At 40.1% G+C, this 15,815-nt stretch overlaps 1 protein-coding gene across 7 annotated transcripts in view; it reads right to left on the bottom strand.

Moving 5' to 3' along the window:
* TNIK (TRAF2 and NCK interacting kinase) overlaps nt 1-15,815 on the bottom strand; it is a 389,309-nt gene that overhangs the window by 32,944 nt on the left and 340,550 nt on the right. For 4 of the 7 annotated variants that reach the window (XM_070466423.1, XM_070466420.1, XM_070466426.1 and 1 more), the window contains 4 exons: nt 11,905-12,068; nt 9,773-9,870; nt 8,746-8,769; nt 2,715-2,899 (listed from right to left, as the gene is read on the bottom strand). In XM_070466423.1, coding sequence (XP_070322524.1) covers nt 2,715-2,899; nt 8,746-8,769; nt 9,773-9,870; nt 11,905-12,068 — 471 coding nt within the window. The remainder of the gene's footprint in view (nt 1-2,714; nt 2,900-8,745; nt 8,770-9,772; nt 9,871-11,904; nt 12,069-15,815) is intronic. The other 3 variants (XM_070466421.1, XM_070466427.1, XM_070466425.1) reach the window with 1 other exon arrangement.

Raw genomic sequence — 15,815 nt, 5'->3', positions numbered from 1 at the left:
TTCTTTAAGTGTGTTTCACATATAATTAACTATTTAAAGTGTTCTTTAATGGACAATTGTGTCAATTTGCCTAAAATTTACCAATTCTTCAAAAGCCCCATCAAGTTCTGCCTCCACTACAAGCATTCAGTTATAGCCTATTGATTACTTCTGAGGAATACAATAATAAATCCTCTGAATGACTTTAGCAGTATCTAGTCTGTTTTCTTTCCAAATCACCTTGACGAAACAATTTCTCTCAAACGGCACCATCCACATCACTCCCCAGCTCAGGACACCTTCCGTGGTTCCCTGCTGGCTACATGACCAAGCGCACACTTCGCTGTTTGGCGTCACTAGTCCAGACCTTTCCCCTTTATACCAGCTGTATTTCCACCAAACTTAACCTTCTGTGCCTTTACTTCAACTCTCCCGGCTGCCCCCTGCACCCCACCCGCCACCGCCCAAGCATCCCGCCTGGTATTACTGCGTTTTCCTTTCCTTCCTGATGATAGTTATTTGTGTACATGTCTTCCCTCTGGATTAGGCTATAAATGCTTTAAAGCCAGGATACACAACTTCAGTTCAGCGCAGTAATGTGTAAATCAAAGTCACTGAGGATCAACTCCATTCCAGACACCAGGCAAGGTCTTAAGAGTAGAGAGTAAATAAGGCTCAGTCCTCACCAAGGATCTCACAGCCCAGAGAGAGACGACAAGTAATAAACAACCCGATTTGAGGTGCTCCATGAAGTGGCAGGTATACATAGAAGACTCCATGCAATACAGAGACAGCATGGACTCTGCTGAATGTACTAGGCTATGATAGGTAATCTCTAAAGTAACAAGAGTGTGCCAGGTAGCAGATGAGGCATAGCGCAGCATGGTACATTTAGGCAATTTTAGAAAGATAGGTGTTTCTACCCACCAAGAGATGGATTTGCCTCTAGAGATAAGAGGATAAACACCATTAACAGCCTTACAAAATATGACAGGAGGCTTAAAAGCCCAATGAGATTTAACATCTCTACCAAGGTGGTCCTTGGTTGTTCTTCCAAATACTTATACTACTCTGAAGTTTTCCATGTATAATCATGTCTCTCGCCTACTCTTTGTGACCATGGGGACTGTAGCCTACCAGGCTCCTTTGTCCATGAGATCCTCCAGGCAAGAATACTTGAGTGGGTAGCCATTCTCTTCTCCAGGGGATCTTCCCAACCCAGGGATTGAACCTGGGTCTCCTGCGTTGCAGGTGCATTCTTAACTGTCTGAGCTACCAGGAAAGCCCCAACTATAATGTAAACTTTTGGAAAGCAGAACTCACGTACATACTTCTTGAATGTCTCAAAGCCCTCTCAATAATTTGAATGTCTCAAAGTATGGGGTTTAACACATAGTGGATGTCTTATCAATCTTAAATCCACCCTCAGAGTTGTGTGCGCAGTGCTTAAAGGGAATTCAAAACATCTGGTAGAAGAATGAATCAATGCTGAGTCAAGACAAAAACTGAAAGGACCAGCATATTTTGCAGGAATGTTCTGTATTAGTGATTTCACCGCTAGAGCAATTTTATTTGCTGTTAAAAAAACAATTTAAAGCAATTTGTTTCCAAATGTCATATTTTAGCATACTTATGGCTGTCAATAATGGGGTAATCAGCAGTAAAATAACAAGTATGGATTTTTCAGCTATGATAATTGGATTTGTCTTTCAGAACTGCTTGTACATCAGGATTGTTAATCAATGGATGACATTTCCAGCAGACTAGTTGGTCCTGTCTCTCCAGTCTCTGCCGAACAGGACAGTCATCTGTGGCTTGAAATGGCATCTTCTCTACAGGGAGTAAATGTGGGGTGATGACCAATGTAGTAGCTGAACCAAAGAAATGAAAGTGAAGAGGAATGAAGGTGGAAAAGTCAGCACCGCTCTTTATCAAAGTTGTAGCAAACCAGAGCTGGGTGCCTTGTGTTTATTTGAGGGAGGAAATGAGAGACCTATGTGAGTATGCTTGTATGAATGATTGTTTGAATTGGGCAAGTAAAGGGGAAGAGGAGAGGTTCTTTTGTAAAAGGATCCAGTCCAGTGAGAAAAAGGGAGCCCCCTTCACTAAAAAAAGAAAAGAGAAGAAGGAAAGACTGCAAATACTAAGGGAAAGCTAGGTAGCTATAAATATCTAAAAAAGAAGAGTGTACATGGTGAAGTCAGGCAGCAAAAAGGATCACATAAAAGAGACAATGGAGAAGATGAAGTAGAAAATCCTAACAGGAGTGTATTTAAGTCAAACTCTCAGAGGTTTCACTGTAGGCTTTTGCTGGGATGCTAACCCATGCTGTCTCCTGCATTCCACCCACCTTTGCGGTGGTGGTGATGGTGAAATATATGACTCACGTTATCAATGTTAACCTCGAAATGTTATTGCCTATAATTTCGCTCTTCAGTTTTAGGGTCTGACTATCAATATCACTTGCCCTGAGATGACAAGAACCAACAGGGACATCACCCAAGGGACAGTCAGCCTCACAAAAGCCTAGATAAAGTATATGCAGTCCTTGAAACACTACATATTCTACGTTACTGTATCTAGGGAGAAGGGGTGAACGTAGAACAATGCTCTAAAAAGTATGTGAATCCCCAAAGTCAACCGATCCTGCCAGAGACCCATATTTCACATTTGTTGTCTTCTTGTTTTGGAGACCTAACTCCTCCTGGCCTACAATGAAAAAGCAGGTGTCTTACATCAGTCTGGGTATGTCGCTGACAGCCACCGTCCCATCCTGGGTCTCACTCTCTCCATCTTCCTCCTCTTCATCACTGCTTTCTGACTCCTCACTGGAGGAGGAGTAATCTGTTACCTTCTTCAGCGGGCGGTTTGTTTCTTCAATCCGAAGTTCTCTTAATTCTTTGGCCAACGCCGTCAGATCCTACAAAAGAAAAGTTTGTCCAGCAGATATGACATAGATATGAGCAAAACACTATCTCTTAGCAAGTCTCCAGCTTAAGCAACAAGGAAAAAAAAAAGTTAAAAAAAAAAAAAAAAAAAAAAAAAGCTCTCTATAGAACCATTACAAACATAGTTACTGCATGAAACCAAGAAAACGATGTTTGCAGCGTGGAGAAACTAGAAAAGAAAGATGAAATAAATTTAAACTTTGTTTACAACTAATTGCTTCACTAGACTGAGACTGCTGGGTTCTGAATCTGCACATGTATATATGTGTATGTGGGCTGTGTGTGTATACGTATATACAGACTCTGGGTTCATCTTTTGGGAAGGTGAAGTTGCTCACCCACCCTCAGAGTTAATGGGAAAATACACAAGATTAGAAATAATTTCCCAGTATTTCGGGATCGCTGCCCAAGCCACAGTCATGGCCTCTTCCTCATTATGATTGCTACTGTACCAAAATCTAGCATCAGTCACAGAACAGAGCAATTCCCAAGGTTCCAGCTACTAAATGACTCATTTGGTGCGTCAGCATTCCCTGGAGAGCCGAGGCATTGTGTCAAAAAATGGCCCACCCCAAAGCCCAGTGCCACTGAAAGTGATAGCCACAGAGCTGAGTTAATCAAGAGGAACAACAAAATAAAACAAAAAAACAAACAAAAACGAACAGAAAAAGAATTCTTTTCTAGAATGATAGGTGTTTCAGTTTCTTTTGTTTTAAACTGCAGTCAACTGGCAGAAATCCTGGCAAAGAATACAGAAATGAAGGTGCAAACACCAAAAAGAAGAGGTAAAGTTTCAGTTTCCCATGAGTGTGATGAAACCTTCAGCCTTATGGATGTGATGAGGTGGTATTTAGTCACCAGGCACATGGCAGGCAGTGTGCTGAAGATCTGACTACCTTTTAGTTTACATGCTTTCAGAGCAATGCAGAGGGAAGCAGTTCTGCAAAAGCACGGTCGCTCTATTTGCATGGGTTAAACTGCCCTTGGCACACAGCATGCACATGAAGAAAAAGCAATTTGACATCAGTCTTACCATTTCTCCCTATATTAGTGACCCATGTGGGAATCAGAGCATTCAGTGAGAGACAGGGGATTAGGGAGAAAGAAACTCATTTGAAGATACGAAATCCCACAGTTTTCTTAAGGCCATATTCTCTCTTTATTTTAATCCAAAAATGTATTTGTCCAATTTGTCTGATGTAAGGTCAGAGTAATACAGATGATGTAAATAACATCTGATGATCTATCCTAATAGGTTAGAAGAAAAACTGTGATAAATATGTGTAACTAAATTATAGATGTAATTTTATTTTGAGAAGACAACAGATCATCCTGTTTCTTTACTCATGCCTATATGTCAGGCGTTGATATATTGGTTAAGACGAAGGGCAGAAGATAGTTCAGGTTTTTCATGGTTAAAATTTAGGAAATTAAGTGAAGAATTTATTTCTAATTTCATAAAAATCAAAGGGACAGCAATGACAACTTCAATATTTGTTCTGTAGTCACTTGAATGGAAGCCCTTGGAAAAGGGAAGCTTCTGAAAATTCAAATTGTGCATTTTCCACACAAACATGCTCACTGGGCTTTTACACACATGCAACATAGCCATGGCCTCACTCTCAGTGGATATATTTATCCCATCCATGAAAATGAAAACAAAATTGATTAAAAAGACTCAAAAGATGTTTGAATATAGTGTATACCGTTAATGAGGAGAAAAATTATGGCACAGAATTTTATGCAAATTTATTATTGGTTTCTTTGGCAATGAGCCAAAATTCAAAAAGCTAATATTCAGATTTCAGCTTTTTACCTCTTATTTCCTTTTAATAATTGCCAATGTTTACCTTTACCAAATTGAGGAGAAATGAAGGGTATTATGCCCTTGAGCACATTGAGAAAATACAGTTTAGATATTTGTTAAGGCAATTAATGAAAAAGGACATTACAATCCTCTAAACCAATAAAATAATAAAAAATTAGATAAATTTATTTTGTATTTTTTGTTCTCTATCTTAGGACCATGTTATGTCTCATCAAAGACTATATCTAGTATTTAAAATGTACTTATTAAAATTTTTTATTATAACTTAAAGAGAGAATATGGTTTAAAAGAGTTTATTTGTAGTGTCAATAATTTTGAATAAAATATAATAATATTAACTTTTATTTATTTAAATTAATAATTCATTTTCCCCATGGGTTAGTTTTCCTTATTGCTGACATTTCAAAACAAGACAATTAAGATTTTAAAAAATGAAAACTATTTAGAAATATTTAGCTTGTCCAAAGCTCACTGATTTAAAGAAACTCTCAATTGTTAAAATGACCGAAGTTTCTCCAAACACTGTATTTAGGAACACTTTAAAGCTCTGACACACTTTATAATTTCACTTAGAGGTTTTTTTTTTTTTGGTTTCTGTGTTATTAAAAAGTTATCTTTCCTGAAGCAGTACAAATGATTGCAATTTCCTTTTAAGCTTAATTGGTAATAGCATGGTGGGTGAGACATATATAAAAATCCCAAGGTAACAATAAAGGGTAACTTGAAACTCCAGCCAAAAAAAAATTTAATCTTCCATTGCCCATAGTCTACATGTTTAGTTGAAGATTTGTTCCTTATTCATCTATCCTGGAGAAACTTACAATAGTAAAGTTATAGGAAACAAACATGATCTAAAATTGACATCATTGGGTTCAGATCCATTTTCATACGTTTTATTTTCTGACAATACCCATTTTCTCCATGTAATGAGTTTTTGTGGTAATTTACTGCTTGACTGTCACAAGCCTGGAGCTAAAAAGTATTAAAAAAAGAGAAAAAGGTGCTATTTACCATGAAAATATTTGAGAATATGTAAGTTTAAAAGAAATATGGCAAAATGGTAAGTTTTCTGATTACAGAGTAACAGATAGTTAAGGGGCTCTTACCCAAAGGTTTCTTTTATATAATACTTTTTAGAATCAACTTGGTATAATTTTTCTTTCAAAAAAGTTTACTTAATCTGACAATTATGCATACTCTGCTTTAAAAGGTGCTCTTCTAGTTATCTTTTTAAAAACAATATAGCTTATGAAAATCAGTTAAATTTTTTAAACAATTAAAATAACAGTTAAAAATTTTAAAGTTGGTCTTTCTTTAAAATTTACTTATTTTTATTTTTGGCTGTGCTGACTCCTCATTAGAGCATGCAGGCTCTTTGTTGCCCTGAGGCATGTGGGATCTTAGTTCCCAGGGATAAAACCCACATCCCTTGCACTGGAAGGCAGATTCTCAATGATTGGACCACCAGGGAAGTCTCGGTCTTTTCTTTACTTTTTAAAATAATTAATTTCCTTTTTAGGAAGTGTAAAGATATGACTTGGGGAAGTCACTTGTCATCAGTATTTTCAACTGGGGAAAAAAGGTTTGGACCACCTGTTATTGTTCCAGTTCTGTCCAGTCTATATATATGCTCTGCCAATTGTCAGATTTCTAAATACTAACGAAAAAAAAATGCTAGTAAAGCCAGTGTTTGCTTTTGTATCTAATCTTCATGACATCTGTTTAATTGTGCTAAAGTGAAAAGAATATTTATTTTGGAAGGTGTATTCAATAATCAGACTACTCTGCACAATCTCACACTGCATTAGGAAGGAATGCCAAGAGAATGGACTCTCCCCCAGACTGACTTTTATGAGAACTCAAACCATTAACTTAGCAATAAGAAGCAATTCTGTCTTTGGCACTTTAAGACTGCTCATTTCAATCTTGGGTTATCTAAATGGCACATCAGTCACTGGAGACTGGAGAAGCCATATCAAAACCTAGGAATGAAGACAGGAGAGAGAGTTAAGTCAAGTTTTTTCCACTGTGGCACCACATTTGGAGTGGATAATTCTCTATCGCAGGTTATTTTCCTGTGCATTGTAAGATATTTAGCAGCATCTTTCTGCTCTACACACAACATGCCAATAGCACTGCTTCCCATGCCCCACTTGTGACAATCAAAACTGACTCTTGTGCGTACTCAGTTATGTCCGACTCTTTGCAACCCCATGTACTGTAGTCCGCCAGGCTCTTCTGTCTATGGGGTTTTTCAGGCAAACTCCTCCTCCTAAGAGGAGGGCAGCTGGGGGATAGTCATTCCTCGCTGAGGACCACCAGGTGATGTAGAACCAAGGAATCCCATATTTTCAGTGGTCAGGATAAGCGATAGTCAAGGATAGAGTTATAAGAATCACCTTGAGGGCTTTTCCCAATCATCTATTGCTCCAAGATTTTGGTGCACAGCTTACATCCTCTCAATTACTTATATCTATTTTCTACCTCTCATCTCTGCCCAATGTGCCAGAGTATCTTGAAATAAATAAAGCAATTTTTAAAAGCCCAAAATAGCCTCGGTTAGTCAGACGGAATCCATGAGAGTCCTTTTCCTCAAGACAGCCACCTCCAAGCCAATTTCTGGACTCCTAAGAGGAAACCTTGAGTTGTGTACACACACAACTATTTTATTGGTAGCCTGAGCACCAGAACTGTGTGGGAGAAGGTTGATAAGAGCTGTGATAATCCCTATCCTTCTCACTCTTATGAAGAGGAGGGGCAAGGCTGCAGCACACAGCAATTCAAAACAATTCCCTTTTTTCTTTCTATAAATGCACCCACACACTGTGGACATGTGGAGTCTTATTCTTTTGTGAAGAATAATTCTTTAACTATGAAAACTTTCTAAGTCATTCTGAATGGTAAGGTGAGGCTAATTCTGAAAAAGTGAGGCTTTCTGGTAAAGATCAGACACATAGAAACGTGCTTTTCCCACCAAAATAGTCCCATGCCTCAGGCCTTGCCTTTACATAGCATTTCACACTTCAGAAAATGCTCTCGGACACACATGATCTTGAGGGAACCTAAACAATCTTGTGAGTAAGGCAAGGCAGGTGCTTTTATCCCCACTGTACAGATGAGGAAACTGTGGCCCAGAGAGTTTGTGAGATAGGCCCCACCAGTTATTTATTGCGGGAGCCAGAATTTGAATGCAGCTCGTTGACCCCAAAGCCAGTGCTTTTTCCATGTCATTTCACGGAAATGGTGCTCAGCAGAGTTCAGCCTGAAAGCCGTAATGCTAGTCTTCACATTTCATGCAATTAGACTCTGTGCAGAAGGCCTGTCTCTTCCAAAACAACTCCACTATGCTGTATTCATGCAGGTCTGACAAAGAGCAGTGAGGCAGTCGTCCTTCTTAGCAAGCTACCTAAGATCGGCAAAACCATATATTTTTCTAATGGAAAAAATGTCTCCACTGATAAGGAAATAAAGTTACTTAACTGGTCAGGATTCATTAACTAAAGGTGATGTTGCTGCTGATGCTGTAGTTAATGTCCCACAAAATTAATCTAACGATATCCAGTGACTCCTTGTTCACAAATCACACTCTATAAATTTGGACGGCCCTAGAAAAAGATGTCTCTTTTTTCTGTTAGTAAAACCACCATCGCCTATCCAGGCAGGCAAGTGGAGGTGAAGAGCTCAGGATTTGCTACTGGAAGATACTAGCATGAGAAACTGCCGGTATCAAAGCACTAATGCATATCTTCAGCCAGACTGGAACACTGGAAAAGTGACATTTTGGCTTAGGAGGATTCTCTGGAGGTTTAAAAGGTGTCGGAGGCACTCAGGCCGGCTTTTGTGGGAGAGGTATTCTCCTCCCAGCAGATCACTCTGAAGGAATGAGGTTTAAACTTAGATCCAATTGGCCACCTTTCTGAATATCAACCTCAGGAAGTCAGTTTATATTCACATCTTGTAAAAGCATGACCAAGAAAAGATAATACTAACCTCATCTATAGCTTTCTTATAGCTCTGAGATAAGAGGAACCCAATCCAGAAGAATCCACGGGAGGGGAATAGACCAGAAGAAAGGCAGCAGGTTAAACACAAAACAGGAATGGTTAGTACACAGCTGATAAAGGCAAAAGGGAAAGGAGAACCTCTACCCAGAACGGTGTCAATTCCCTTCACTGCTATCCTCACTGCACTTCCTTACTTTTAAAGGTAAAAAAAAACAAAATATCTTCACATTCATTTCATAGAAAAGACTCTTGAAAAATTCAGATAAAACAAGTGGATAGTAAGTCATCCCAAATTAATTTCCAACTTCGAAATTTCAGCCTCCAAGCTCTTTTTTATTCCTTTAAGGCTATCTCTGGGGTCTGATGTGTTACAGCAATGAAGCTAGATTTCAGGTTGTCAGGTCCTCTATGAGATCATGCTTATCAAGTTTTGGTCCAGACAATATAGTCCTAGAGCAGCAGAAATGTTGCAATATTAATTCATATGGAAAATAATGTGGAGGAAAGGCCAGAATACTTAAGAGAAATCCACAGAAAGTGCCCAAATATTCTTAACTGCTAGTTTCAACATCTCTTTGCCAAAGCTGCTGAGTAGAAATCATGGAATAATAGGAGTTATTTCTCTTCCTGTTTTGTTTCCTAACATAGTGCTTCTGCTCCTGCTGCTAAGTCGCTTCAGTCGTGTCTGACTCTGTGTGATCCCATAGACGGCAGCCCACCAGGCTCCTCTGTCCCTGGGATTCTCCAGGCAAGAGTACTGGAGTGGGTTGCCATTTCCTTCTCCAAACATAGTGCTAATGACCTGCAAAATATCCAAAGGTAGGAGAGCAATCCTGAATCAGTTCAGTTCTTTCCTAATCAGGTATGACTTCCTTCCAGATGCTTCTAGCACCTGTTCTTAATAAACTCAACAACTTTTGTTTCTGAGTCATGAGCACATCCCCAACTACTTTACCCTGTGGGTTCTCTGGTGAACGAAAAGAGCTCAAAACTCTTGAGAAAAAAGCACTCACAGCTGGGCGACTTGGTCGGGTAATTTCCCTGGATTCTTCTGGTTTCACCTTGGAGGGCTCATGGGGGAGCACAGGTGATCCTTCCGACTTACTGTTGGCTAGAGGAAAGAAGAGAGGGCCAAGAAAGATAATGACCATTAGAAGGTGCTGGAGTTCTGTGGTGCGTCATCCCTGGGATGACTCAGCGGACAGCTCACTCACTCAGACAGATCCTCAAGCACATCTGCGAAAAAACAGTAAATATTCAGGCAAACAAAATCAGCCATACACATTTAGGCTTGTCACCTGGAAGTCACTAGGAACAAAAGGAAAAACTTAAAAAAAAAAAAAAAAAAAAAAAAGGAAAAACTAGCAAGCGCCACATTTCCTGAGTACCAATGGCATGCCATGGTTAGTGCTAAACACCTTTTGATGTCAATTGTCTCACTGAATCCTTGCTGTAACCTAATGGTGTGCCACTGGTTTCCTATTTCACAGCTGAATACAGAGAAATAACACAACTAGCCCAAGGTCACACTGAAATTATGGGCAGAGCTGGGAATCTGTCTGATTTCTCACAGTCGTATTCTCAATTATGTTAAACCAGCGTCTGAGTTATTCTATGTTTGATTCTTTTCTTTTACCACTTACCCATCAGGATAAGTGTTTTTGATGAAATGCTGTGGAAAAAAAGAAACTTGTTTTACTTGGGGGAATGATTTTTAAATGGGTGGGGGGATGATGAGCTAGCTGTCTGGGTCCTTTAAGGAAGAAAGAATGAGGTGAGGGAGGGAAGGAGAGTTTGGTGATAAAGGGGATGTGCCCTGGAATAGAGCAAGGGTTGGGGGAGGGCTGCTACAGAGTGAAGAGCATCTCTCTGACTTATGAGCTTACAGGTTAGAGAAGAAGCAATCTCAGACGGGAGATACTCTTTGGTTTGGTTTCAAAGTGGTTTTTCCTGGGCAGGGACACAGCAGGGTAGGACATACTAGCTTTTAACCCAGAAAAACTAGAGGTCAAAGGGAAGAAGTTAAGAATTGAACCTGAACCAGATCAGAGAATTAAAATGACATGCCTAAGTTTGGATTTTCTTTAGCATTTGCTTTAATGAAACATATTATTTTATTTTATATGAACAGAAAAAAAGGTAAGAGAATGGCACTTTTCTAAAGTTAGTAAGTCTATATCTGGATCAAAGCAACAGAAGCCTACACAGTTCTGGGTTGTCATGGATGTCAGAAGATTGTAAAAAGAGCCAGCTGCAGGCCAGTCCCTACCCCAGTTCAGGGGCACAGCACAGCATGTCTGACATTCACCTTTTCAAAATAGACATACAGTGAGTTTACTTAAAAAAAAAAAAATTAGGAGGTAAAGAATGATTGTGTCTAATGAAGAGGCTAAGAAAGAATAAAGAACCGGTGCTTTTCATCAGGCAGAGTATTAAGTGTTTTCAAATTGCACTTAAAAAAATCCCAGCCTTCATTACTTGGAAGCAAAATTATCTTCTGAAGAAGGTTTATGCAGAAAGAATACATTTTGATTAGTTAGAAACAATAGGTTGTCACATATAATTAGCTGGACACATTAATGTTTTTCACAAGCTTCCCCATTACTGAAAGCTAAACCATGAAGGATGACTTGAATTAAATGGTCAGAGAGGTTAATTTTTACCTCACTAATAGGAATAACCAGAAGGGTCAAGTATATTTTTTAAAGTCAAAGATTTTATATCTTCTCTCCAGTGCATATTTAGTCTACATTAGCCTTTATTAACGTTTAGTTTGAGAAATACCTTGTATTCTGAACACTGTTGACACAGGGGAAGAGGATACTTGTGGGTCATGGAACTCTAACTAAGCAATCAAATAGAAATGGAAATTGAGCTGTCTGATGACTGCATTTTCGAATGAGACCAGTATTCTGCAATCTCCCTGAAGAATTCTGGTATCTGCAATTAGAAAGGATCGGGTCCACACTGATGTCACACACGTGACTGGGGATGGTGGCCCACTGGCCTAAGCCCGAGTGGAGTTAAGGGGCTTCTCGGCATCACATAGTGGTGGCCACACCAGGACCAGGAGTCACAGGAGTCAGGAAGCAATCTGATTCCTCGTCCAGAGAAGCCCTCCTGGAAAGGCGGGGGAAAGCTTTACCTCGAACCCGGGTCCGTTCGCTGGATCCTGCTTGTGACCCAGGCTGAGAGCCGCCTTGGGAGCTGGGCTGGGAGCTGGGGGTGCTGGAGCTGGAAGAACTGCCACTGCTGGTCCTCTGCAAGGGGCTCTCCAAGACGGGCTCGGTTCTCCGGAGGTCGGGGTTGCTGTAGGGACAGCGATGCCCAGGGCTCACATTCTCAAGAACTGGCCACTGGGAGACACAAGTGTAGTCCAGTCCCGCCCCCAGTACAAAGAGATGAAGATAGTGCCTATGTGACCTTGCATTAAAGGGGTCAATGTTAAGGACAGTCAAGCTGTCTTCTGTGGAGCTGCTGGCCAGATTCCACATCTGGACAGGACGAATTCTTGACCCAACTCTTGGATCATCTCACATCAAACATATTAGCTCCGAAACGGTGAATCTTCAAAGGAGGCTGGCTTTGAAACCCCCTTTCCTGTGCTCATTGTAAAAGAGCAGAGAATATTAAAAGATAAAAACAAGGGAGCAATGCATGCCATCTCTGAATCAAGAGACATTCAGCTGTCTTTTACTGGATGATATATTGTCTTCTAGTCTTAGAAAAAAATCATTCATTTTTGCCTGCGCTGGGTCGTTGTTGCTGTGTGTGGGCTTTCCCTAGTTGCAGAGCACGGGCTCCAGGGAGAGTGGGCTCTGGTGAGCTGCAGCTCAAAGGCTTAGCTGCCCTGTGGCAAGTGGGATCTTCCCAGACCAGGGCTCAAACTTGTGTCCCCTGTATTGGCAGGCAGATCCTTAACCACTGGACAACCAGGGAAGTCCGCTTCTAGCCTTTTTTCTTTTGCATGTACGAAAGCATACTGTGTATTCAATTTTGCATATTGCTTTTTTCCCTGTTTGACTGCCTTTCGAGCAGCTTCTAACATTTCTAAAAACAATAATGGCTGCATAGTAGTCCATTATGTAGGTGAATGAGTTCAATCATTCTTCTGTTATTAGGTGCTTCCAACATATTGCTGGGACACATAATACTGGAATAGACATCTAGAGGCAAACAAATATTCAGTCACATCTCTCCTGGAATTGGAATTCTTGGGCGGAGGGGCATGAACTGGGGTATGCATGTGCACATATATATGTATGTGAACGTATAAACATACAGCAGGTTTTCACTACAGTGTATAAGACTATCCATCTCATTGAATTCTTACCAGTCTTTATTATGAACAGGTAACTAACTTGCAAAAAATTATATTTTCATGTTTTAATGCAGCTTTTAAAAATTATTGTTGAGGTAGAATAATTTTTATTCACATTTATTTGTTATTCAGAATTCCTCTTCTGTGAATTACCTAAGTTCTCAGCTCACATAGCTAGTGGTATCTTTGCATTTTTAAATTTCTTGCAGGAAATCTTTATATACCTTGGCTATTACCAAAGGGAAGTATGTTTGAAAATAATTATTAAGTGCTAAACCCAAGAACAGCGTTCATCTATTGGCAGGCTAAAAGCCCTCACTGGTTATAAGCGCTACTCTATTATTCACTCTCACATCTTTACTACTCCCAAAATAGTGCATTTATTCATTCACTCAGCTGGTCTACACCGGGCACTGGGTCAGACCTTTGAGATATAGGAATGAACAGGATCCAGCTCGTCCCCTCTGCCAATGTCGCCAGACACACACAGCGGTCTTTGTTCATGCTATGCCTGCAGTGCGTGCAGGGCAGTGTGGGAACATGAAGCAGACTCCAAGGCCACTTTTGGGGACCACAGGGGCTGCAGAGAGGAGGAGGCCGCTAAGCAGTGGTGGTGGGAGGAGACCGAGAGGATTTTGTTATAAAAGTAAGCAGTATTTTCCAATTTTCTTCTTTCAAATCTATATGCCATAGACCTCTCCATTTTTCCCTCTGGACTTCTATACTGCTGGGCCTAAGTGGTAATTTAGTAAGATCTGAAATCCAAAGATCCTATCCACTGCCATCCACCTGCCAAGGGAGAAACATCAGCTCCTCCATGATTTCATTGTCTTCAGTTCTTCAAACAGAATTTCACTAACAGAGTCGTCATAGTGCTATTATTTTCATGCACTGAGCTATCACATTAAAATGTAATACTATGCTTTCATTTTTCTCTGCCCATTTTAAGAATATCAAGTGGGAACCAGGCACTCTGTGCTGTGTTGGGTGTCAGACGCTTCACATGTAAATGTGAAAATAATATGGTCCCTTCCCTTGAGACACTTGCAGTTTGGCCTGTGAAAATCTGGCCACAAAATTGCATTGTTATGGCAGCAACTAAACCAAATAATTTCTTTCTGAAAACAAAAATATTTGGCTGAATTACAAAAATCCTTAAACACTGGGTGAGTGGAAGAGATGGCTGGTGGTTCTGGAAAATGTAAACATAACTATATCTTTATGATTTATTAATTTTGATAATATAAATGTAGATTTTATGACAATATTCACCTTTCAATTGTTTTTATGGTAAAGGGGTGGGTAAGTCAATCCAGCAGTAAAAATTGACTGCAGAAGAAAGTGTCAGTAAACTTAAGGAAGACTTTAAAAATTCTTGGCATTTTTATGGCACTCCTTTGGGCAGTAATTAGCATTTAATTGATTGAGATAGATTTGGATCCATAAGAGAAAAAACCTCCCTCCTATTTGAAGAATATCTAATTATTATCCAGATCCAAATTATCTAGATAATAATTAGATATTATTAGAATGTCTATAATAATAATTAGATATCTAAATATCTATAGTATATCTAATATATTCTAAGTAGAATAGCATGATAAGTGAATGATAATTCTGCAATATCTCACATTTCCAGTTTTTCATTTTTTTTCCAAAAAATAATCCTATTTAAATTCCTAAATATTAACTTCTTCCCTACTGTTCTCTTTCATTAAACAGTAGTGGTCAGGAGTTATTTATGTATAATTAATAAATTCTAAAAAATTTTTTTAAAAATTACATTACACGTTAAAGGTAAGGTTTCTTGGTGGCTGTTCTCATTTTGTAGAGATGTAGTGTTCTTTGTGTGAAAACAAACAAACAAACAAAAAGCCTATTGAGAGAATGGAGTTCTGTGAGCTCTGAGGACTTTCCCTGGTTATTGCTGTATGGTAGCAGGATCCAGCTCTTTGCTCGAATGCATCACTTTTTTGGTCCTTTAGCCAAAACCCTTCATTAAGCACCTGCCTTTGTGAGACCATGAGGGATGGAGAAGAGTTCAGGTCACAGGACAGACAGTCAAGTTACAACATAATCCTAGCAATGAGACATGCAGTGGAGATCACAGCCAGCAAGGCAAAACTCTACACTCTATGCGAGCATAGCGGAGTCTGGGGAATGCAGTGTATTGCAGCCTGGAGTGGTTGGTGGTGGTGCTGGGAAGGAGAAAGGACTTGATTAAACTTCAGAGGGGTGAGCAGCAAGGCTGGGGGAACAGTCTGAGCAAAGACATGGACCTGGGTTTTCCTGGGGCTCCTTGGTATAAAGATGACACCATCCTGGCTGAGTACCAAGTCTGTGTAGGAAACCCTTGGAGAGTGGGTCATCAAAATAAATGGGAAGCTTCATCTTCTTTTTTTGGAAATGGGAAGCTTCTATAGCAATTCTCTTAAAGCTAGGCAGAAAACACAGGCCTCCCAGGGCCGGCTTATGAATGACTGGTCGGGACAGAGGCAGGCTGACCAAAGAGGAGGCTGCGGTCACGTTAGATGGTAAGACCTGGGCCAGGGCTGTACTGGGATGACAGAGGTGCCAGGGCATCGGCAGAACCAGCTAGAAGGAGCCTGAGTCTCTGACTGGGGCTCAGGCCTCCTTCGGTGTGAAGCTGATTGGACCCCAAGAGCATTAAACCCCTGATCTGGGCTTCGTTAGCACAAGTCTGCCCCCCCATCCCCCCACTGGAGTTAACCAGT

Source organism: Odocoileus virginianus, chromosome 4 (genome assembly GCF_023699985.2).
Source record: "Odocoileus virginianus isolate 20LAN1187 ecotype Illinois chromosome 4, Ovbor_1.2, whole genome shotgun sequence".
Classification (NCBI taxonomy): Eukaryota; Metazoa; Chordata; class Mammalia; order Artiodactyla; family Cervidae; genus Odocoileus; species Odocoileus virginianus.
This window is presented reverse-complemented; position numbering and strand designations above follow the sequence as displayed.